Source organism: Hydractinia symbiolongicarpus, chromosome 2 (genome assembly GCF_029227915.1).
Source record: "Hydractinia symbiolongicarpus strain clone_291-10 chromosome 2, HSymV2.1, whole genome shotgun sequence".
NCBI lineage: Eukaryota > Metazoa > Cnidaria > Hydrozoa > Anthoathecata > Hydractiniidae > Hydractinia > Hydractinia symbiolongicarpus.
In genome coordinates, this window is record NC_079876.1 from 24,592,707 (window position 1) to 24,616,962 (window position 24,256).

Here is a 24,256-nt window from a genome sequence, read left to right on the forward strand (position 1 = left end):
CATACTTACGCCCTATTTACACAACAGAGCTGGTTTCCTTCTTGAAGTCCATTTTGCAAATACGTTAGTTTATAGCGCTAGTTGTATGACCACTAATGTGGATGCTCAAAATTATTTTAACGTTTGTTGTCGCTATTTTTAGTGTTATTTTAAGTTCAAGGTGTTACATATGCTGTTAAAAAAAAGAATTGATACTAAAAATGTTATTAAATACTTAAATCACACACAAAAAATGTCTTCTAAAATGTAATCTACAGTGTTTATTTCACTTTTTAGATATCCTTTTTCTGAATATGTGCATTCTTGTGTCACGTGATTTCATTTTTTAACATATGGGTTTGTAGTGTACGTCTATGGTGTTGTCGCACTTTCGACACGAGGTTTTTTTAAAAAACATATGGTAATACTGAGGCGTTTGAAAGAGCCTAGGACGAATATGGATCCTGGAAAATATTCAAAAAATTGTAATTAGTCGTATAAAATCAGAACGAGAAGGAGAAGCCTCTTTTTCCTTGCAGCTTACTTTCGTCGTAAAAACTTGTTGAGTGTGTTATCAACAAACAGAATTCGCTTTCTTGCATCCAATTGTACATCAGCTTCACTCACATGGAAATTTTAAGTTTTATTTTAGATTTTGCTTACAACTTTCCCTTTGATATTACCGGCAACTTGCTTAGTCAAAGCATGCTTTAATTTTATACTAAGCATGCTTTATTCTACCCCCATCCTTTATTCTACCTTAATTACTGACCGTGAAAATTATTTGGGCTATCGAGACAAATTAAAACAAGCCAAAGATTTGTCCCTACAAAGCGCTTCGCTAGCACCCAGACCTGCGCGGTATGAAACTCCTTGTTTTTGCAACAAACGGTGGTATGGGAAGAGAGTGTAAACAATTTTATCAGAGACTGTCTGAAATGATTTCAGAAAAAAGAAACATCAGATTCGCAGAAGCCACGAAGTTTATTAGAACTAAAATTTCCTTTAGTCTGCTGCGATCAACACTACTTTGCCTGAGAGGTTGCAGATCCTTCGCTCGGGACCACCAGCTGACAGATATGGAACTCGGAAATGTTGTATCACTCATTCGATCCTGAATAATCAAGTGTGTTAATTATAAGTGAAACCATGTTGACCTGTAAATTGTTAATAACTTTTTATTTTATTTTGGTGTTGTTGTAAGTTTATTTATTTATTGGTGGCAAATATATGTAAATGTCGATTGAAAATGTCGAATGAAACTACTCCGTAATAAAAGTTCGCTCGTCTGGAAAATGAGTAAAAATTATTCCCAAGATGATGAATATATGAACATTCAGAAATGTGTTTTTGCGAGTATAATAATGTGTGCGCTATGAATGTAAAATAGGTTTTTTATAATAAAGACATTCTTTCATATTGTTTTAAATTATAAAACCTGGGGACGAACGAAGAATAAATCTTCTTGCGGCATCCTCGTTTTCATGATCTAGCAACTGCGGAACTTAGCAACAGTAAACGTTGCCCAGGTGTTGTACGCCGTAAATAAACAACATGGGTGCCGTACAGTTTATAACACAACAACACCACAATCACACAACTTGATGCTACAGAAGGCATATTACGAAACGTTTTTATCTTTGTGAAAGAACTTTTACAGAAATAATGGGAACTGGGAATAATCCAAAACTGTTATGTATATGCCAGATCTGTACATGCGGGTATGTAGCTAGCATATTGCATAGTTTAACTATAGCTAGCTAGGCTAATAGCTTGCTAATGTATATAGTTTTTCCGTTTTTACTTTTACTGTAAAGTGCTATTTAGTATTAGCTATCTAACTATCAATTCCTTGAGATTAGTGTGGGCATTTTTTAAATTATTCAGGTCTTGTATAGTAACAAAATTATATGAACTTGCACAACACTTCAAACTAAGGGAGGTGATTCAGAAATTTCTTTGCAGGAAGGGGCTTGAGTTTAGATGCAGCAGGAACGATCTAGAGTTTAGAATAACCCCTTTACTTTTCCACTAAAGAAAAATGTTGGCTCTGTGGTGGAACAATGCAATGACTTTGTTTTTTTAAAAAAGACATTATATATTATATGTTGCTGTGAAGCCACAACTTAAAAAATTAGAAAACCACAAAGCCATTGAGCTGTTAAATTATGAAGCCACAAGACCATGAAGCCATGAAGTGACAATGTGATGGAGCCCAGTCACAAAGCCATTAAGATAATACTTATTCTAATGTTTAAGTCAGTATATATATAAGGAATATTGTAGAATGAAAGCAATTTCTATGGCATCATAATATTTTATGTTGTATTTAATAAAGCAAAGCTAAAACGCTTTGCTCCATCCAGAAACATCTTTCGTGTTGTATAGCAGCAAAAACTTCTCAAAAAATTGAAATACGTTGAAAGAAAAAAATTAATTTGTTGTGCTTTTATTTAATGATGACAAAATAAATTTAATGTCATGATTAGTAGCATTGCAGCCAAGTGTGATCTTGTAGTTGGAAAGTGGCCTTGTGGAGTTTGCAGGAAAGGGGTTGGTAGTAACTCAATTTTTTGTCAGATTTGAACGCATTGGGTATATACATAAGAAGTGCACAAGTATTGGTGGAAGGTTAACAGCTGACATTCAGTTTGTATGCAAGCGTTGCAAAGGCGAGATTATAGAGAATGAAGTATTTCCAGCTTTAATGATGTACAACAGTGGTTCTTTAGAAATAGTTGAGAACTTCTGTTACTTTTGCTACTACTGGTGAGAAGCTAAATCAGAGTAAATCTCTCCTATTTATAGGGCCCCTGGATTGTTGATTGGCTAACTTAGAACCTCCTAATATGGACAGACTATACCCAAACCTTTAGTCCCCTACTCTAAAATATCAACAACAAGAAAGTTGCTTCAAGTTATGACACGTAGCTTTGATTTGGTTAATTGAGACAAAGATGCCTTGGGTGAGCAAGACAACCTTGTGTACCCTTAATGATGCATCTGCATAGCAACTATCAAGTATTGGGAACTGCAATTAACATGAGCTAAACTGTGTTTAGCTCCATACAACAGTGGCTCGTTAGAAATAGTTGAGAACTTCTGTTACTTAGGTGATATGTTTGGCAGTGTTACTTGCAAGATAGGTTCTGCTTGGAAAAAGTTCAGAGAGTTACTTCCTTTGTTGACTAGCAGAGTCTTGTCAATTAAGGTAAAAGGTAGGTTGTTTGAGGCCTGTATAAGATGTGTTTGTAAGGTAGTGAGACATGGGCAGTGAAGCAGGAAGATCTTGACCTTTTAGAAAGGAATGATATGAGAGTGATTATGTGGATGTGTAATGCCAGTCTGAGAGACAGAAAGAGTTCAGATGAGCTAAGAAACAGGCTAAGTATCCATAGAATTAAAGATGTTATCCAGATAAGAAGATTGAATTGGCTGGGACACTTGGAAAGAATGGAGGAGGATAATTGAGTAAGAAAGTGTAGAGACTTGATAGTTCCTGCGGAAAAGCCCGGAGGCAGACTAAGAAAGGCTTGGCAGGAGGTGATAAGGATAGACTTGATACAGAGGAAGTTAAGTTTAGATCTAACACAGTCTAGATCAGATTGAAAGAGGGTCATTAATATACCCCGTCCAACCCATGCTAGCATGGAAAATGGATGTTAAGCCAAGAATGATGACGATGATGATAATGATGGCAAATCAATTTGATTATTCAGACATACACTGTTATTCAGGATAAACATGTTGTCATATACATAAGATACAAAGTGCACATCTGTGCTATTTTCAAAGTTGCACGGAAATGATTTTACACAACGCTGCAGCTCAAAAATTGCAAAGTGGCACAACATAAAGTGGCGCAGAAATTACAAAGTGGCACAAAATAATTACAAAGTGGCGCAAATTATTTACAAAGTGGCGCATAACAGCTGTCAGCTGTCTTATTGTTCCATTTAAATACAGTCGTTAATGCAGCGTTGTGGCTTATCTTCATTAGTAAGAGACAAAAAAAGCATTTTCAACACACGCCATAAAGAAAAGTACCAGATTCAAGATATTTTTGACATGTGTTCATTCATTTTACCAGTGATCTACATGCAGGTCAAGGTTTTTTTATAGTAAACCTTGCAGTTAAATTACAAGGATAAAATTTTAGTCGACCAAGGTCCAGGAGCTTTTAGAAAATTATTACACCGCCATCATAGAATCACATTTAAAGAGTGCTTAGAAGTTTCTATCTATATTATAATACCCGTATATGTCTGTCTGACTGACATGCAGAATGGTAACCACAGTAGTGAGACACACGAAATGCAGTAAATAAGAAGCAAGCGAAGCCGTCAACTAGTTATGACAATATGGTCAATGTTTTAGCTTCTTTTTTGAAGTAATACCTAGTCAGGGAGAAAAAATTACCAGAATTTTCACAATTATTACCTTTAAACCCTTCTTTCTAATGTTTTAGTGATTTTTCAATATATAAAACACAAAATGTTATAATTTCTTCACTTGTAAAAATTGTCATTTTTTCATAAGCATTTCGCCTCTTCTTATTCAAAAATGTGCAACTGCAAAACAATTATAATTGGGCACACCCAATTGTGTAGTTTGAATCATATTTTGGTTATACTCTCAAGAATCTTCATACGCAAACATTAAGCTAGTTAAAAAGCTAGTCTTTTTGTTTTAGCTTTTTGTTATTTCGGTTAAATATATTAAGCTCAATATGCTTAATTTAACTTGAAACGTGACTTGCTATTTCCAATTTAAATTTCTACGCATAAAAACTTTATAGTAGTAGTATCCCCTGTGGTAGAAACCCTTTTACTAAACATTCTTGCATGATTCTTTTATTTCTAATATTTTGGAACGTTGCATTTGACGTTTTGATGTTTAGTAAGTAATGAGTTTGAAACCAGAACTACCACCACAAAAGAGGTAGTGTTTATTTATTTTGTGGTCTTACTTTAAATAAAACATGTTAATTTTTATTTATAGCCGACATCATTGTATTCACCACCCAAAGGCTGGTATTAAAGCAAAGGGTCCTTGTGTACTTACGGAGTACAAAGATACGTATCGTAAATTCTCAAATTACGAGTTATCAAGACCAGTTAAGCCAGATGCAGCAACTAAACTTAGCAATGACCCATTTGACTCAAATACTTTGTATAAACAAGTGTACGTACCACATCCACTCGAAGCACGGAGTAAGCGAGAGCAACAAAAGTATACAAAACCAGATGGCAACTTTGATGGTATATCTAGTTATCAACATGATTACATCGAAAAGTTTGCAGATAAAATGCCTTCTGCTAAACCAGCATATCATCCAACTAAATCAGATAGGCCATTCAGTGGAAAAACCGTGCATAGAGAAACGTACAGGCCATGGGAATTACCAGTAAATCGTGGCATTCGTCATCCACCAGCACTTAAATTACCATCAAGCAAGTTTGACCATAAAACGACGTTTCAAAATGATTATCAGGGTCATAAAGGTCGTGGTAGAGAACCCATCAAGCCACCAGAGCCTGCCTTATCGGTTGGTAATGGAGATTTCGCAAATGAAACAACAACTAGACATGACTACACAAAGAAAAATGCACTGCCAGAGAAATCCGCGAAGCCACCGCAACAGGTTCTTAGACATACTGATCCATTTGATCACAGAAGCACCTTTCAGCATACGTATCAATGGCCTAATGGACGACCTGCAGATAGTTGCAAGCCCGAAGAGATGACCAGATGTTCAAGCCAACCTTTAGATTCTGATACAACTCATAGAATAACCTACCGACCATGGGACTTACCTAGACGGCAGGGATGGAAACCCAGGAGTGGTTGGGTTGCACCTTCGGATCCATTTGATCATAAAACAACGTTTCAGCATGATTATGCTGGAAAACCCGTTGCACCAGCAAAAAGCGCCCGGCCAGATTATCACCGACTTGCCCCTGGTGAATTTGATGGCCTGACCACTCATAAAAATGCTTTTAAACCTTGGGAGGTGAACCCACGCTCTGCTTGTCGACCTATTGAAGGTTATCACGGGCCGTATGGTAAATTTGATGGTCAAACCACATTTCAAGCGGACTATAAAGGCTTGAGCGCGTTGAGACCAGATTTGTGCATTCCTAAAGGTGGCGGATTTGCATTTGATGGACCTCAAGATTTCTCCACAATGTATCGTGATATATATCTAGGTCAGAGACCTCCAAGTTGCCCAGCAAAGTATCTAGAGGCTAGAAAGGACTTACGTTCAAGAAATGGTTACATGTTCAAAGCTGATCGAAATGGGCATCAGTTTTTCAAGCCGCCGAATGTTAGCGATTCTGTTGAACAACTTCAGTTTACATCTCAACCGCAGATGCATGGTTCTGTAGAAGTACTTGCTGTATAGATTATGTCACTTTTTACATATATATTTGAGCCACAAAAAAAATATGAATATGATTTAAACCAAATAAAATAACGAAATGAAATGAAATAAATTGCAGCAGGCATCTTATATACTTTTTGAGTTTACTGATTACGGCCATTTTATATATTTTTTATTTAACCGGGATTTGATTGCTGTTAAGACGACCACCATCATGTGCAACATTTTCTCTGCTGTACCATTAATTAGATTTAATAAGCTGATAAAAATTTTCTGGCCTACACTGTAAAGTATCTAAGGTGCAATAAATTTCCAATGGTTCTTAATATTTACAAATATATTATTTCTAGTAAATTCAATTGGGAAGGACAAAGAACGAAAAATTTTTGCACTTATCCCAGTAGAAATGCTTAAACTCCTAACTTGTGATAAGCTGTATTATAATCTCAACCCCCAGTATGATTCTTAAAATATTCTATTCAGGATTTAATTCTGGTGATTTTTATGGAGGTGATGTTTGCAAAATACGGTGTAAAAAGTAATGGTTATTTTGTCCTGTTTAAACATTATAAACATTATTTTTGTAACAATTAGACTTATTTTTGTTTGTTTGTTTGTTTATTTGTTTTGTTTTTTGATTAAAGCATACAATTTTGTACAATCGAAACGTAGCCTATCTGTAAACAGGCCTTGCCCGGTCTCCTTTTTTGCTCAATTTTCTCGAACTTAACTTTATGTGATTTTTTGAAAATTAAACGGAAGTCAAACAAGCATTCAACCTGTGGAGTAGATTAGAAAATTGTTAACAATCTCATTTTTGGAGGATAGTAGGGAGATGAAGGCGAAGTGCAACACACCTGTTTTACATAAAGGCTGTTGAAACGTATATGAAACTATTCTTACTATTTTTTTTTTAATTATTTTTAATATATATAATTGATATTAATATATGCAACTAGTTCTACGCCAAGGTACTGATGAAAAACATTGCTGTAGTGAACGTCTGAAACAGCAAGCTTTCGCTGCGTCTAAAATATACTTAGCTGTTTTTTATTTTCAGTACTAATTTGAAGCTTTCCCGTTATTTGTTCTCTAGTATCCTGCAAATTAACCCCAACCAAGTTTTTATATTTTTCCCCTATTAAGATTGTGTCCTTGGTCAATTTGAAGAACGTAGGACCAAGTTTTGCTATTTATTGGGTTTTTTTTATGGTTGCCTCTTTGGCTGTTTTCTGTGAAGTTCTCTCACTACTCACCACAAGTTCAGCACCAAAGATTTTTATTTTTTGATGATATATATATACATATAAATTTTTAGTCTTCTCACTAATTTACTTATATTGTACGGGTGAAACATTGATAACAGTCGTGCGTATATATTTTATGCATAGCTGAAGTTTTATGCCTGTATAAATATTCTTTATTATGATAAATCAGCCAACAAATAAATAAGAAAAGTTTTAAAAACACATGTTAAAATTTTATTTTTAATTTATAAAGTAGCACGAAGCTTTTCGTAACTGAGTTACATTTTCAAGTGATAAAACTTTTACGAAAAGCTTCGTGCAACTTTATAAATTAAAATAAAATTTTAACATGTGTTTTTAAAACTTTTCTTAAATTTTCTTTAATAATAAAAAATAAATAATTATTCAAGCGTGATACGAATATGTATATAAAACTTATTAATCAACCAAACAAAATTTTTAAAAAATTTCTTTTTGTTTACACTACGTGGTGATGAAGTTGGTTACATTGGTTACATAAGATATAGTATAGGTATAGAAATCAGACCTAAGTTTCCAATCCATCGACGACGATTGATTCGACTGTTTCGTTACAGGTCCACATAACAAAAATTATTAGTTTGTCGTGAAAAGTTAAAAGCCCTCGATGCTTCTTTTTTGTTGTTGCGCTGCATGACATTTCAAAGCGCGAAAGGACACAAATATGCGTACATATACGTAAATACAAACTTTATTTTCTATAAAGTATCATAAATGCATGTTTTTTTATGAAATAATGTACAGGAAATTTTAAGCAACTAAAGCCAGCATTAAACTTTAATAAAGAACAATAGCGACAAATTAACCATGGATTTCTGTAGCTTTCTCACTCGCACCCTTAAAATGCAACAAGAGTTCCGCGAAGGTGTAACAGCAACTTTAATTAGGGCGCCGTATCGATCAATATTTGCTGTATCCGTCTCTACGGATTTTTTGATGGTTTTAATTTATTTTTTTCAAGAAATTTATTTATCTGTTGCCTTAGTGTGAGTGTTTAAACCGCTTCAGTTTTTTGTTTACATTAAGGTTCCACATTGGGAAATAATACTTTCTTTACAATTATACCAGACTCTTAACAAGAGAGAAAAAGTCCGTTATAAGCGCGAGTGAAAGAAGTCTTGGGAAAGAGGTTGGAAATAATTGGTTACTTTACATAGGATACTTAAGCAACAACTTAAGCCACGAACAAAGCTAAAAGTCTTGCAAAGTAAAGAAACAGCGAGGCTCGACCGAAAACGTTGCTTTTTAAAAAAGGTGTTACTCCAATGCCTAATCTTCTAAAAAAACCAGGTAAGTATAAAGTAACCATCAGTATTTCTTCATCACCTTCACTCTCATTCATCTTGACTTCATCAAAAAATTTATAGTTCATTTACAAATGCATATACACACAGTGTCTGCAAAATATTTCGTGCCTTTATAAATTTGCCTTTTTTATTTAACTGTTTTTTTCTCTGTGTTTTAACGCCCTCTAGCAGTTATAATCATTAAAAAATCAACTCCTGAACTTGTCCATTCCAGTTAGCGGAAATGTTAATTTTTCTTCAAATCTTTTTCTTTTTTTTTACAACGTAAACACAATAGGTGGCCATTACGCAAGTTACAACAGCATAGTAAAGGGTTGTCATAACCATCTAATATAAAATATGTACAATAGTTTATTTGATAATTGCACGCATATACTACTAGGATTGATAAAGTTGTAAACAATACTGAACAAATCACTTTTTTTTTGTGCCAATATCTGAATGTCGTCCCAAGGGTGTTGGTGGCCCCTGAGGCGTTATTACGGAGTGGTCAACAATGACCTTTGAACAGGCTGGTCATGTGACACAAAAATGCCCAGATATACTTGGCATTTTTGAATCTTCAAGGATAATGAGATGTAAATTTGGCGTTCACCTTAAAAGCAAGATTTAGACATGGGAGCGAAGAAAAAGACACAGCATCAAAGAAACTTTTTTCTCAAATGAAAGCAAAATTGTCATAATATTACTTACTTTACCCTATTGATCTGGCTTAGTTTGATTGTTTAATATTGGCAAAAAGCCTCTAATTAAGAAAATGTTTTGGAAGTTTGTTGCCATTAAAATTCATAAGGTACCTGAGACAGATTCACTTAACCAAATATTTATAAACGACATATTCCATAGTTATTATTTTCCAGGTGGGTGACACGTTAGGAATTGTATGAGAAGAGCTGGGCAATCTAGTTTCTGTGCAACAAATTGTCTTATTTTTAACTTCAAAACTAAGAAGGACAGGTTCTAATGCTAAATTTATGGGTTATTCTCGGATCCGGGTTAACATACTTGACATTTTTTGATCATGTTCAACAAAAATGACAAACATATTTAAATTCAGCATCAAAAATTATGGAATCTTGCATTTTTTAAGTTTATGCAGTGAGTGAACTTCCCCTATTAGTAGCAAAACCTTCAACGTTTTTTGATGAAATGACAATACAGATTAACTGCAGTGAAATGGCTCACTACAGTTGATTATTACAGTCAAACTCTTATAAAACTTAAAATATAATAAAGTCCAACCTCGTTGCCAGGGCATATGAAAGGTCTTTGAAAGTTCTCTAGAAATCTTTTTATTTTTTTGAAAAATCTTTATCCATGAGATATTTGTCTTAAAACTTGCGCTAATTATGCGAAATTATGACGCCATTGTTAGCATTAAGTATAATATGGTAACTAAATATTAAGCTTTATGTAAAATGTTTTTTAAACGCGTCAAAGTGAGCAGTCAGAAAACATTTTTAACTCTATATGGCTTGTCAAATATGTTAACTTAATCCCCTTGAAGAGCATACCCATGACATCATGCATAATTAGTAAATCTTCTTTGTCCAAATTCTAAACAACCAAGCAAGAATTTAAAAAAAATATTTTAATTCCTAGACAAACTTTCAAGTTCTTTCATATGCAATTAACTTTATTTTTCGTGGGAGGTAACCTAAATGATTAATCTAACTGAGATCTTATTAAAACGGGTGGTCTTTTTCTTCTCCTTCTTCTTCGACCGATCTTTTATCTGATTGCCGTAACGTCACGACTTTTAAAGTCCGATCTGACCCCTGTCACCACACCTCAGCACCACATTTTTGATGGAACGTGCGGCTGGATGGTCAAGGAATCACGAAAACAACCTGTGCTTAAATTGACCACAAACAAACATGACTACGAACATGTCATTCTGTTATGTCCTATTGTCAAGCCAACTAATGTTTTCGCCATCACAGACAGGAGCCTAATCGTCATCGATGGGGCTGAAAAGATTTCGCTCCTGCGGATTTAAGGACACTGACCTACTATCAGTGAAGAAGAAGATGTATGCAGCCAACAATGAGGGAATAAACATCCTTGGCGCTGTGTTTGCTCGACTATAGGGAGTTGACAAGGGTGGCAAAAGGGTCGAGACTGGAGACATGATTTACGCATTGAACACAACTGACCTCTTCTACCTTAGCCGGCACACCATAGAACAACTGAAAATAATATCGTCGGATTTTTCTACGGTGCTACGGCTTCAGTGACTGACTCACTAACTTAACTACGATCGACTGATGATGTGGCACAGACCGACAATCAACATCCAGAGCAAGAATGCAAATGTTTAGAGAGAGAGAGAGTAACCTCCTGCTCGTCCTGAGAAACTAACATTTCCAGCTGATGATGAGTATAACGATAAAATAAAGCAATGGCTGCTGGAACGTTACTCCGTGTCAACTTTCATTCAATGTCCACATCAGCCACTCCCGATGATGACTGGACCACCTATAAAGATTAACATTTGCCCCAGAAGCAACGCCAACCACCATCCATACTCCTGCATCTATCCCCATCTATTGGAGAGACGATGTCAAGAAGCAATTGCATGCAGGCATCGCTTTGGGGGTCATTAAAAAGGTGGAGCCCAAAACACTCAACACGTGGTACCACAGAGTGTTTTGGGAGAGGAAGCCGGACGGAAGCTCGAGACGTGTTGTCGACTTCCAGTCCCTAAACCACCATTGCCTACGTGACACCCACCACACAGCGCCACCATTCAACCAAGCACAAGCCATTCTACACAGTACGTATCGATCAGTCACTGATGCATGGAACGGTTACCATTCAGTGCGGAATGTGGAAGATCGCCACTTGCTGACCTTTATGACAGAATTTAGGCGATATCGATACCGCGTTGCCCATAGGCCTATATGGCAAGCGCTGATAGTTATACACATCTTTGCGACCGTATAATCGCTGCAGTTCCCAGGACAACTAAGTGTGTACCGCACTTTGGGACGACAACCTCGAACAATACTACGAATGATTGACTTTTTTAAACTTGTTGGACGTAAAGGCATTGTTCTGAACCCCTAAAAGTTTCAGTTCGCACAGAAAGATATCGATTTTGCTGATTTTCAGATCACCAAGGACGATGTTAAACCTCTCAACAAATACTTGGAATCGATCATATCCTTTCCTCGACCACCACCTTTCAAACCTTTTCTTAGCTCAAAGACGCGCTTTGAAAGGAGTGAAGAATTAGACGTTGCCTTAAAATATTAAAAACTGAACTTGTAGAAACAATTAAGTAAAGTGTTAGAATAAGGCGATTGTGAATTTCCAACGCCAGACTGTTGTGAACAAGGATGGCGAATCACCCTGGCTGGCTCACATTTCTTGAGGTCGGCTGAACAACGTTATGCACCCATCGAAGGATAGGCACTGGCGATAGCCTGGGTCCTTGCAAGCGCAAAATCTTTCACTCTTGGCTGCAACGATTTGGCTGCCACAACTGACCACAAGCCTTTGGTCAGAATCTTTGGTGATCGTTCGCTTGACAAAATATCGAACAGCAGAATTCTTTGTCTGCGTCAAAAAACGTTAGCATGACGAATCAAGATATTTAACATCCCCGGAATAAGCATCACCGCTCCTGATACTACATTGCGCAACCAGCCATGTCCACGTTAACTCCGGACCAACACAAGTGCCTGTTGGATCAAATTGACAGCATCTACTGTTAATTATTTATGTATTTTTAACACGTGACTCTTAAAGCCACGTGTGACGAATGTGATGTAGATGTATACTTTTTAGGTGCTTCGGCAGTACAGAAAATATTTTGTTGATATAAGACACGTTTTCATGAGTTCCTTTTTACGAGATATTACATCTACAGCAGCACATCAGATGGTGAAATGGAAAAAGAGATCATCGCCTCCATCAGCTCATCAATGAACAAAATCCAAGCAGTTACGTGGCAAAATGTGAAGGAAGCTTCCAACTGATGCCATTAACGCCACTCGAGAGAGATGCACCAGCTGCTGGAGGATGACCCCTAGCCAACCAAACCTCCCACCTGCCAACCCATTCATACCATCCTATCCATTTGAAGCCATTGCAGCAGACTTTTGTCAACAAGGCGGAAGCAAATACCTCATTACTGTTGATTGATTCAGTAATTGGCCAGAAGTATTGAAAGTCAACTCATGAGGTACGAACGCCGGATCATCTGGTCTTGTCAACGCACTCAAAAGTAACATTGGGACATTCTGCGTACCAGAAGAATTCAACAGTAACGAGTCCTCAGTCCAAATCGATGGAAACCAAAACTTTCCTAGACAGATGGGAAGTGAAGCATCGACTATCGTCCTCGTACAACCCTCGGTCAAACGGACGCGCCGAAATGGTTGTAAAATCAATGAAAAGACTACTCTCGGATAACGTTTCACTTAATGGAGAAATCAACACGTATGCTTCACCAAGGCAATTTTACAGCAACACACCTGACCCGGGAAACGGCATCTCACCAGCTGAAGGAATATTTGGAAAACCCCTCAGAGACTGTTTCCCAGTGAAGCCTAAATCACAAATTTTCACTAACGAAAAAGTAAGACCTGTCTGGACCGACTTATGGAAAAATCGTAAAGACACATTGAGAGCACGGTTTGCACGGCAAACAAAGGCGCTGTCAGCGAAGACAAGAAACCTTCCACCACTCTAAGTTGGCGACAACTGCCGGATAGAAAGCCAACATGGCCGTTTCCCTAAAAAGTGGAACAGAACCGTCAAAGTGGTTGAAGTCAAAGATAATGATCAATACATCATTAAAGTTGACGGGTCTGGTCCCCTTACTTTACGGAACTTAAGGTATCTGATGAAATAATGACTATGAAATGCAATAGTTATTCAAACATGATGATTGCATGGGCTTTAACAGGCCTTTGAGCTTTGTTCTTTCAAAGCTAGAGGAGTTGTGTGTGTATTTGATACCATTATATTATTTCATATTATATTCTTTTAGTTCAAACATTTATTGACTATAAAAACTAAGATTAATAACCATATTAAGCTATGCAATTATCATAAAGAATGAAAGAACCGTTTTAAAACCAGAACGTGTTAAAAACCTACTCATACTGGTTTGTATACCAACAGGTACAGTATTTCTCCGCGGAAGTGCAAAAACAATTGTGGCGCGTGGCCTTGTGGTTATGGAGTTCGCTTCTTAATCACAAGGTCCGTGCTTCGGTCCACAGCGCGAGCATGTTTACCAAGTATCTTTACTACAACTACAGGTCAACCCATGCCATGTGAGGGAAAATGGGTAGGTAATGCCGTTGTATACTTAATGTGAAGATTCAGAACACAGGGCCCACATTGATAACAGTGTTTCAAACACTGAAATGGCTCTATCCTGTGTAAATATTCGGAATAATAATAATAATCTAGTCAAAACACTTCTCTCAAGAGCATGGAGAATATTTTCAGACAAATCATTATTTACACAGCTTATTGCGAAACAATCAAATCAATCTTTTAAAAAATCAGTATTCCGAGGAAATTTTAAAAGCAATCATTTGAAACTCCGTGGAAAAACATAAATGCGTCAAAACAACCGTTAACAAATTAGAAGTGTTCATGGTTTTGCCGTTTTATGGTTTTTCATCGGAAAAGCTGAAAAAGTGTTCAATGAAATTTTCTTTCAGACAGCTTTCCTCAAATTAAGTCGAAGCTCGTGTCCCGCACTACATGCAAACTTGAAGATCTGTTTAAGTTCAAGGACAATATACCTAAAACGTTTAAGTCAAATTTGATGTGCGGAGTGCATTACATGTAGGTTTATTTCACTGCTTTCGAAGATCTTTTTCTGGATATGTGCAGACTTGTTGTCACGTGACTTCGTCTTTCAACGTAGATTTGTATACGAGTTGAATTGCCGCACTTTTTGAAACCATCTCTTTTTCTAAGAATTATGCGAGACGCCCAAAAAGGTTTAGGACGAATATGGTTAATAGACTTCAACTGAACACGATAAGTAATATTAAAATTTAGACCCATATACTTACATCATAGACCTTTTGAATGTTTACATTTGTCACGGTAAGCCCTTTTAGCTTTAACAATTGTTATAGCAGGCAAAAAGATACGGGCGCTCGGTTAAGCGAGGTCTTTTTCGGTCTGTTTCTTGGCACGAAGTTATTATTACGACTTTTTATTAATATATGTTAATCAGAAGGTCCATATCTACACTCGATAGTAGTTTAAAGCCTCAACAGCCTTGTAGAAAAAAAAGGGCTAAAAAAGACCTTTTTAAACAAGCGCCCGCATCTTTCTGAGGGCGACGCAGTTGTTAGAGCCAGAAGGGCTTACCGCGAAAAATGTAAACATTTAAGAAAGGTCTATTGCTACTACTGTATATTGCAAATCATTTCATAGCCCTGCCTCCCTTAATCTAAAAGTAAAATGGGCTTGATTTTTGTATTCCTTAGAAGCTTTTAAAGTTGGGGTGGAGGTAGAGGAGGTTATTGATGGAGTGGGTTATTCTCGTTACGCACAGAAAATAAAGGAATACTGTCCAACAGGCAAAACCGTCTTTGCTTCAATCTTTAATTTACTTGCAGGATATCTTATCAAAAAGATAAGCGTGTCGGGGGACTTCTTTTGCAGGGAAGGGGGAGGGAGCACGCTTAGCCAGAACTATGTACGGTTTTAATACCAAGTCAATGATTTCAATTTTAGCTGAACAGTAAGGTGCACAGTAAAACTTTCAAAAAAAATATGGATAGTTTTCAGCAGAGTAGTGAAATGTTTGATGAAAAGGATAACGAAGAAGAATTAAGAAATGAGTTAGCTGATATTCCACTTGGTGAACTACAAAAGCTAAAGGAAACTGTAGGTCTTAAAAAGTACAGCAAAGCTGTGTTTGGCTCGTGGAAACCTCAGACATATGATAATTGGCGAACTTTGCCAAAAAAGAACATTGAGGGTGAAAAAGTAGAGCAGAATAAAAGTGGGTCACAAGAGCAAAAAAGTAAAAGTGAACCTATCTCAATGTCCTCAAAGATCAAAAACTTTAGAGTGAGAAAGGTTATTACAAATATTAAAAGAGCTAAAAGAGATCCTAGATTTGATGATCTTTCTGGGAAATTAAATGAGGAATTATTTGAAAAATCTTACGGTTTTGTAGAAGTTATGAAAAAAGAAGAAATGCAATCTGTTAAAAAGCAACTTAAGAAAGTAAGAAACAAAGAAAAAAAAGCTGATCTCCATAAATTGCTCCAAAGGATGGAGCAAAAGGATCAAGAAACACTGAATTTAAAGAAGAGAAAAGAAAAAGATAGGGAGAGAAAAAAATCAGAACTTCGTTTAGCAAAAGAAGGGAAAAAGCCATATTACTTGAAAAAGTCAGAGAAAAAGAAACTTGACTTGGCAGAAAAGTATTGCGAATTAAGGAAAAACGGACAGCTTAATAAATATTTAACTAACAAGAGGAAACGCAACGCAGCCAAAGAAAAAAAGAAACTTCCTAATCGCTAATGAGAAACACTTTTTGTAAAAAAGTTATGAATTGATATCTTACTCTATTAATATTATTGTTGTCATCATGTTGTGCTGTGTGTGATTTATATATCTGGTTTTAAATTGGAATTTTGTTTCTTAGTGGTCTAATGCCATAGTGACGCATTTATATGTAACATGTATGGCTCTATATTGGTATGTTATTGTCAGACAAATTAGTATATTGTTGTGGGTGGTGGGAACATGATGGGCATTTAAAAGACATTAAGTTAAGCTGAATTTAAGTTTAATTTTGAGATTCATTTTGGATTTCGTTGAAATAAAATTGGGTGGTTTGCAGGAAAACATTTCTTTCAAAATTCCCTGATATCCAAATATTTTGACAATCTTTGTAATATAATGTTACCTTATTCTTTAATTGATTGAAAGTTCCACAATTGGCTGCCAAAATTTGAACTGCAGAAATTAATTGTATTAACAAATGATTTATCCTTAAGTCTTAAACTTTTATACATATGCAATTTTATTTTTTTTAGCTACGCACACAATAGAAAAACCATGGGTGTAGATCAAGTTTTACTAGCTACAGCAGGTTATGATCATACTATTCGCTTTTGGCAAGCACACAGCGGTGTATGCATGAGGACAGTTCAGCACCCTGACTCCCAAGTTAATGCAATGGAAATTACACCAGATCGTCAATTACTATCAGCTGCAGGCTATCAACATATACGTATGTATGACATTCCATCAGCCAACCCTAATCCCGTCATAAATTATGATGGGGTTTCAAAGAATGTTACAGCAGTCGGTTTTCAGGAAAATGGCAAGTGGATGTTTACTGGAGGTGAAGACAAATCAGTAAGGATTTGGGATATGCGTTCGAGGAATTTACAATGTCAACGGATATATCAGGTCAATGCACCAGTAACTTCTGTGGTTTTACATCCAAACCAAGCACAACTCATTGTTGGTGATCAAAGTGGTGCAATTAATATGTGGGATTTAAAGACAGACCATAATGAACAACTTATACCAGAAACAGGTACATTTCTATTTAGAAGTAAAAGCTTTTTGGTTTATGCCATCCTTCAGTTCTGCATAAAATATAGGTATATTTTAGGTACATTTAAACTGTATATATCTGTGATTATTTCATTTAGCTTCAAAACAAACCTATAAAAGGCAGGATGGAATTAGTCAATTTGAGGGAACGGAGCATAGTAAAAAACTAATGCTTGTAGATCCTTTCAAACAATGCTTTTCACACAATCTTTGCAAACTCTTTAAAAAATATGGAAAGAAATTACCTTCAATTGGTACATATTACAGCATGCTGAATTGTTGAATTATATATAAAGTAAGGTGTCACAGAAGCCTCTGTTAAAAAAATGCAGATTTTGTGGATTATTGAATTTTCAGTGTATCTCTCTGTAGTCCAGGCATCAGGTATCACCTTAAACTACAATTTTTAATTGTTATTTTTATAGGTCTTAATATGCATTGGGTCTAATGCATAGGGTTACAAATAATTCATGTAGTTTTCGAGCCAACTATGTTAACCTTGTGTTATTTTAAAGAGCAGAAAACCAACTTTATTGCAGGAAGTACAATTTAAATTTTTAAAGTCACTCAAAACTAGGGATAGTACCCTAAGAGAGAATGAAAAATTGATTTTTGTCTGTGGGTGCTGGAATCTGACCCAAAAACATGTTGACCCCTAGTTTTCAACTAGCCTGCAGAGTATTTGTTTACTTTAAAAAAATTATGTAGAGGAAGGGTCCATTTCGAAATAAAAATATGAGACATGTGCGTCATCATAGATGCGGTCATACAGTCAGTTGCAGTGGATCAAGAGGGCAAGTTCATGGCGTCCGTCAACAACAAGGGAATGTGTTATGTGTGGAGGTTAACTGGTGGAGCGCGAGAAGAAAAGACTATATTTTACCCACAACAAAGAATTCCAGCGCATGTAAAGTATGGATTAAAGTGTTTGTTTAGCCCCGATTCCAGCCTACTTGCAACCACTTCAGCAGACGGAACTTTAAAGCTTTGGAATACATCCGATTTTACGTTATTCAAAACATTGTCGGACCCATCGAAGAGATGGGTATGGGACTGCTCGTTCTCAGAGGACTCGCACTATATTATAACAGCTTCATCGGACAGCAATGGTAGACTGTGGAATGTCGACAAGGCTGAGATAATCCGAGAATATACTGGCCATCAAAAAGCTATAGTCTGTCTTGCTTTTAAGGATGTTAAAAGTTAACGGACTTGTGATCAACTACGAAGAGATGTAATGTTGATATCAATGAAACGAAATGGCAAGAAAATGGTGACGGAAAAGTAATTTGGCAAAGTTCCCGCCCTATGCTAAAACGCTGTGTGTAGGACGTTGAGTAATTTTCAAGATTTTATAACAATACAGTTTGCGCTTGATAAGTGGAAGTTTTAAGGGACCGAAAAAATGGTTCCAGTAAGCAAATGTTCCAGAAACAATAATTTTGTAAAAAAACGCAGTTTCGGGACAAAAAATACAGGTGCCAAAGTTTCCAGAAGGGTGGAATAAGCCATCGCAAGTTCAATTTAGTTATTTTTTATAGTCACATAGAACGAAACTTGCTGTAATGTGTCACCAACCACGTGATTCGAATGTGGAAAAAAAAATTGTTTTAAGAATCGAAAAAAATGTTCCAGTTACGAGGGTGTATTTTGGCTCAAGGGGACGGAAAAAATAGTTCCTAGTGGAAGTTTCACTTTCCGAGTTTCCACATATCGAGCAGCAACTGTAATGTGTTTGGCAATTTTGGGTGACCAGTTGCACCTACACTTTTGACATCAGTTATATTAATTTTTAAATACTGTACTGCATATGCTATTTTGACATATATATACTGTAAATTTTCCAGGCGTGTGCATGCGTAGTGATCATATTGGATTTGTATTCGTTAAATATAAAATAAATTCTGTATAGTTTGGTACACTCATTTAGTGTATATGTTTGGCTTGACTGCCACTTTTCGCTGAAGAAAAACACTAACTCTTTTGAATTTTTTAAAACTAAATTTTTTTTAAGGTGTTCTTCGGAACAGAAAAAAGGCTATACCGAAATGTGATCACAATTTGCTTTTTTTATACTAGTGTAAAAACACGGTCGACTCTTTAATTAACTGACGTTCCAAAAGGGAACATCTAATTAATGGACAAAAAGTGATTACACAGTAACAAGCACGATTAAATTCTCATAGAAGACTCTTTAAATGGCAGATGGCAATTAGCGGGTATTCTAATTATCAGACAGTTTTCCGCTGCACTAAATGAAGTAACTATAGAAAACTTCTCTTTAATCAGTTGATTTTAATGAGACTGTTGCGTAAGCATCGCGCCTAACTACTACTTTTTGCGTCTACTATAGTTGTCATAAAATTGTTTAAATAAAATCAACTGCTATGTCATTTGATCTCGCTCTCTCTCACTAAAATAAGCTTTTTTGACCATGGATTACCTAGTTCGTGACTTCTACACCTATTGTCAAATTAAAGTCAGAACGAAGATTTTCCAAATAGCGGACACCTATTTAGCGGACAAAAGTGATTGCAATGAATGTGCCTGTTAATTAGAGAGTCGACTAGCTTTAAATTTGCTATAACGTATGCTTGAAGAAATGTAAAGAGATTTTTGCAGGAAGAAAATTTAACGGAAAAGAAATTGGCGAAAGGAAAATTTGGCAGAGAGCGAATAAAATTTCGGCGTATATTAACATTTTGATCAGGAAATATCATTAGTATCAATTTCCTTTTTAATTTCGTTTTGGGATGCAGGACTTAAAAATACCTTATAATATAAAATTTAATGGTTTTTGCGGAAGTTTAATTTTGTTGACGTCTAAGAAAGAAAAAATTAGTGTTTCAAAAATTTTCAAAACCGCCGTTTATTCTTTTTGTTAAAATTTTGTCCTTTAAAACAGTGGATTTTCCTAACTGCTTTATATTTACAGACAAGCCAGTATTTTACCTTTTAGTAAAATGAAAGTTCTCATTGGTGGAGGAACAGGCTTCCTCGGTCGTAATTTACACAAAGCCTTGTTAAACCGTGGTCACACCGTCGAGATAATCTCTAGAACCAAACCCAAGACCGGCCGATATACGTGGTCGCAACTAGAAGATGAAGGTTCGTTACCAGACTGCGACGCTTTGGTAAATCTTTCAGGAGAATACATCTTGAACACATTTCGACGTTGGAACGAAGCTTACAAACGTGATGTATACGAAAGTCGTGTAAAACTGAACGAACTTTTAGTAAAGTTGATGGTTACAGGTAAGTTGGCGTTTTTTCGGTGGATTACAGTGGATTCTTTTCATCTCGAACTCGCAAGTGTCCGAGCAATTTGTTTGAGCCGAGGGAAAGATATAGGGAAAGAAAAGATTGTTTAGCCTTTCATGGCCTTGTTGTACAATAAAAATAGTGGGTTTTATTTTTCTCATTTTATTTTAAGAAATCAATTTATTGATTTTGTGAAAAAATTTAACATTCAGCTTTTCAATACATAGATAATATTTTACCCATTTTATCGCGTTCCAATCCAAAAATAATTTGTCACAATTTATTTTGTCATTGGTGACGTGTGCAGGAAGATTTTTTTTGATTCGTTCAGCATTTTGTAGGTTATTCACTGTTTTTTAGGTAGTACGAAACCTAACGTATGGGTGTCTGGTCACGCCGAGGGATACTACCCCAGGTGTGAAACCATGGAATATAATGAAGACTTTGTTATGAAAAAACCTCAGACATATGCGCAAGGTTTATGTGAGGCGTGGGAGAAAAGTTCCATGCTGCCAGAGCACGAAAAAATTCGTCATGTGCTTGTACGAACTGGTGTAGTACTTGGCAACGATGGAGGCCTTATTGAACAGTCGTATTGGCCGTTTTGGCTCGCATTGGGAGGATCCCTGGGATCCGGCTCGCAAATTTTACCATGGATTCATATAAGAGACATCACGAATTTATTTGTCCACGCAATAGAAAATAACAATGTAAGCGGGCCTTTAAATGGAGTGTCGCCTGGTTACTGCACGTCCGCGGAGTTTACATCAGCTTTCGGTAAAGCTCTTAACAGACCTACCGTATTTTCGGTACCTTCTTTCGCCATTAAATGGCTCGTAGGGGAAGAACGTGCGGGCTTTATGCTGGAAGGTGTGAGAATTAAACCCAAAAGAAGTATCGAGTCTGGTTTCAAGTTTGAGTTTACAGATATTAAAAAGGCAATGCAAGACATAGTCGGTTAACATCACGTGGTACTTTTAGTTGTAGATTAACACCACGTGATACTTGTAGGTTACCTTTAGAAGGTATTTGGAGTTTTTTCACGTGATAATTGTAGTTGTAGGTTAACATTACGTGACATTGCAGTTTCACATCACGTGATACCGTTTAGTACTACGTGATGTTATTCCAGCTTTTTGCTGGGAATTATTCACCGTCGTTTAGAACGCAGGTAGACTCTTCATAAAACCTGCGTTATCTAATAAAAAATTGGTGTATGTATGCGAAGAGAAAAAAGTGTTTGCAGAAAATACTTTCGGGGTTAATTAAAGTCGCAAAATGTAAAAAAAAAAGTGTTTTATTTTAGTTAATTTTATATATAATATCTAACATATGTCATGAGTTTAAAACCCAAAGTTGTACACTATTCTTTCCACACGAGAATATTACGCTATTTTCTTGTTAAAACAAAAACTCATTCAAGTAACGACAAGACGCATGCTGACATATGCTGAGGCCAACAAAAATAACGATGAACCAAATACATTGATATTTTCTTGGTCAGAGTGAGGTATAGTGAATAAAAATAATTTTACCATTGATCGTCTGTTCTTTTTAAATGTCGCGAAAGTTTTTAGGAATCGCTGTTCGCGTAATAAAAAATCTGTATGAATATTCAAGAAGTACATTTGTAAAAGTATATTTTTATGATCTAATTTATTCTCTACTTTATTTGTCTCTTGTTGGTTGTAGAAGGATGTTTTTGAAAATAACTTTATCCATTACCAGCATAGTAATTATCTTGTTTTTACAGGGCCAGATGTTAGGATTAACCCCTCTACCTTTTTGTTTAACTGTTATTGCTGTTTTGAGACTTAAAAAGATGTATTTCTTATACTGAAAAGCCTACCAGAAGCTTTTAGAGACCTGCAAATGTAAAAAATTTCCTGACAAGACGATTGTGGTTTTCTTTATCATAGATAAATATTTTCGGATTTTTAACTACACTGCTTTCCAACTTCAGGCATGTAGCGTTTTTTTGACGAGGATGAGGTTATGTCAATAAAGGTCTTGGGATCGAGGTTGCTTCTCTTAAACTCTTCCTCCTTTAAAAACTATAGTCAGAAGAAATTATTTTTTTTGTGACTGTTAAACACTGCTCAACTTTTCAGCTCTCATAGTGTGCAGTTGTTTGGAAAACATGATTCCCAGGAACAGGAAAGAGATAGTCAAAAACAGGTTTAAACCACAAAAAATATAAATACCTGAAAACGGATAAATGTTTGCAAATTTACCTCGATCTCGCAAGCTTGCATTCCGCATTTTACATTTTGTCTGGCTCGTTTCCTGTACATATAGTATAAAATTAATTTAAGCAAAGCAGTAGGTTACTTTTTGAGATTACTCTACGAATTCACAAAAGTAAATTCCATACTACTTTTAAAAAGCCCTTTGCATCGACTGCCATTGTTTCTAGATAAGCTGTTTAAGAAAAAGTAATTTTAACGCATTTTGAATTGTTGGCTACGAAAATGCATTTTCATCAAAATATTTTGCGACAGGGTCAAATGTCGTCCCTGTGTAGTTTAGGCACATACTTTGATTATCAGATTTGTTAAATTTTACAGTACACTTTCGCAGGCTGGGTGCGATTCATACAAAATATTGGATATATTAATCTTTTTGATCATGTTTGAAAAATGGCGAAAAATTAACCCTTTGTTTTATTAATTCTGTTCACGATTGTACCAATTAGAAGTTCGACCTTATCCATGTGAGAATAACGTTTTTGTGATCCGCATTGCGACGCACATCGGCAGATACAATCTGAAGCAGCGGAATAATCACGTGACTATTATTGTATCCGATAAAGGGAGAGAGTCAAAAAACGAATAGCAATAATTTATAAGAAAATTAAAGAGAACAAAGCGTAAGAAAAACGTCTCGAAGCAATATTTTCAAGATCAAGCGTTACAAGATGTCTTGCAAATTTACTGGATCATATTCAGGGACATCAACTTCGTAATGTCTTAACTTTTTAGGGTTTTTTTTATTGTTAAGGGTATTAACTAGAGATTTTCACTCTTAAAAAACCCCTTACTAAAAGACTGTAATGAAACTGCCACCATAACTGAAGTAATTTACTATAAAATATCTCACTGAAACATGTCATAGAAAATGGAGTTATGTACCCCTTAAAAGTATAAAGTCTGTTGGGGAGCAATTTTTGTTGTATGGAGTTTAACTTTGGTGCCATTTTATGTATTGTTTTCGCGAGGCAATAACTGCGATACTCTTTGGATGAGGGATATCATTTTCCCTCACTCGAACATGTATGTTTAAGATGACTATCTCCATCAATCGCTACGTAGGGGCGAGTCCACAACGGTGGTAGTTGCTTTTAATTTGACACCACTGTACTAGCCAAAATTCAGGTTTCTCTGCTGGCTACCCTGCTGGTAAACTGCAAATTACATCAAACGTTATTCTGGTCTCCAGAGCTCTTTGCGATTTTAGATAGAACTTCCTTATCTAAG

At 36.0% G+C, this 24,256-nt stretch overlaps 5 protein-coding genes across 5 annotated transcripts; all 5 read left to right on the forward strand.

Moving 5' to 3' along the window:
• Positions 1-1,484: 1,484 nt before the first annotated feature.
• On the forward strand, positions 1,485-7,398 carry LOC130630303 (stabilizer of axonemal microtubules 1-like). The gene is made up of 2 exons (XM_057443753.1): positions 1,485-1,700; positions 4,981-7,398. The coding sequence occupies exons 1-2, from the start codon at positions 1,645-1,647 to the stop codon at positions 6,383-6,385; spliced, it is 1,461 nt and encodes a 486-aa protein (XP_057299736.1). The 5' UTR covers positions 1,485-1,644; the 3' UTR covers positions 6,386-7,398.
• A 5,853-nt stretch (positions 7,399-13,251) lies between these two features.
• On the forward strand, positions 13,252-13,656 carry LOC130629998 (uncharacterized). Its single transcript, XM_057443395.1, has one exon. It carries the CDS (start codon positions 13,252-13,254, stop codon positions 13,654-13,656), a length of 405 nt encoding a protein of 134 aa, XP_057299378.1.
• Positions 13,657-15,645: 1,989 nt separating this feature from the next.
• LOC130630308 (ribosomal RNA processing protein 36 homolog) lies at positions 15,646-16,523 on the forward strand. The gene has a single exon (XM_057443760.1). It carries the CDS (start codon positions 15,714-15,716, stop codon positions 16,470-16,472), a length of 759 nt encoding a protein of 252 aa, XP_057299743.1. The 5' UTR covers positions 15,646-15,713; the 3' UTR covers positions 16,473-16,523.
• A 324-nt stretch (positions 16,524-16,847) lies between these two features.
• LOC130630306 (target of rapamycin complex subunit lst8-like) lies at positions 16,848-19,444 on the forward strand. Its single transcript, XM_057443758.1, has 2 exons — positions 16,848-17,499; positions 18,278-19,444. Exons 1-2 carry the CDS (start codon positions 17,013-17,015, stop codon positions 18,724-18,726), a joined length of 936 nt encoding a protein of 311 aa, XP_057299741.1. The 5' UTR covers positions 16,848-17,012; the 3' UTR covers positions 18,727-19,444.
• Positions 19,445-19,588: 144 nt separating this feature from the next.
• On the forward strand, positions 19,589-22,504 carry LOC130630307 (epimerase family protein SDR39U1-like). The gene is made up of 2 exons (XM_057443759.1): positions 19,589-20,774; positions 21,141-22,504. Exons 1-2 carry the CDS (start codon positions 20,483-20,485, stop codon positions 21,740-21,742), a joined length of 894 nt encoding a protein of 297 aa, XP_057299742.1. The 5' UTR covers positions 19,589-20,482; the 3' UTR covers positions 21,743-22,504.
• The last annotated feature ends 1,752 nt before the right edge of the window (positions 22,505-24,256 follow it).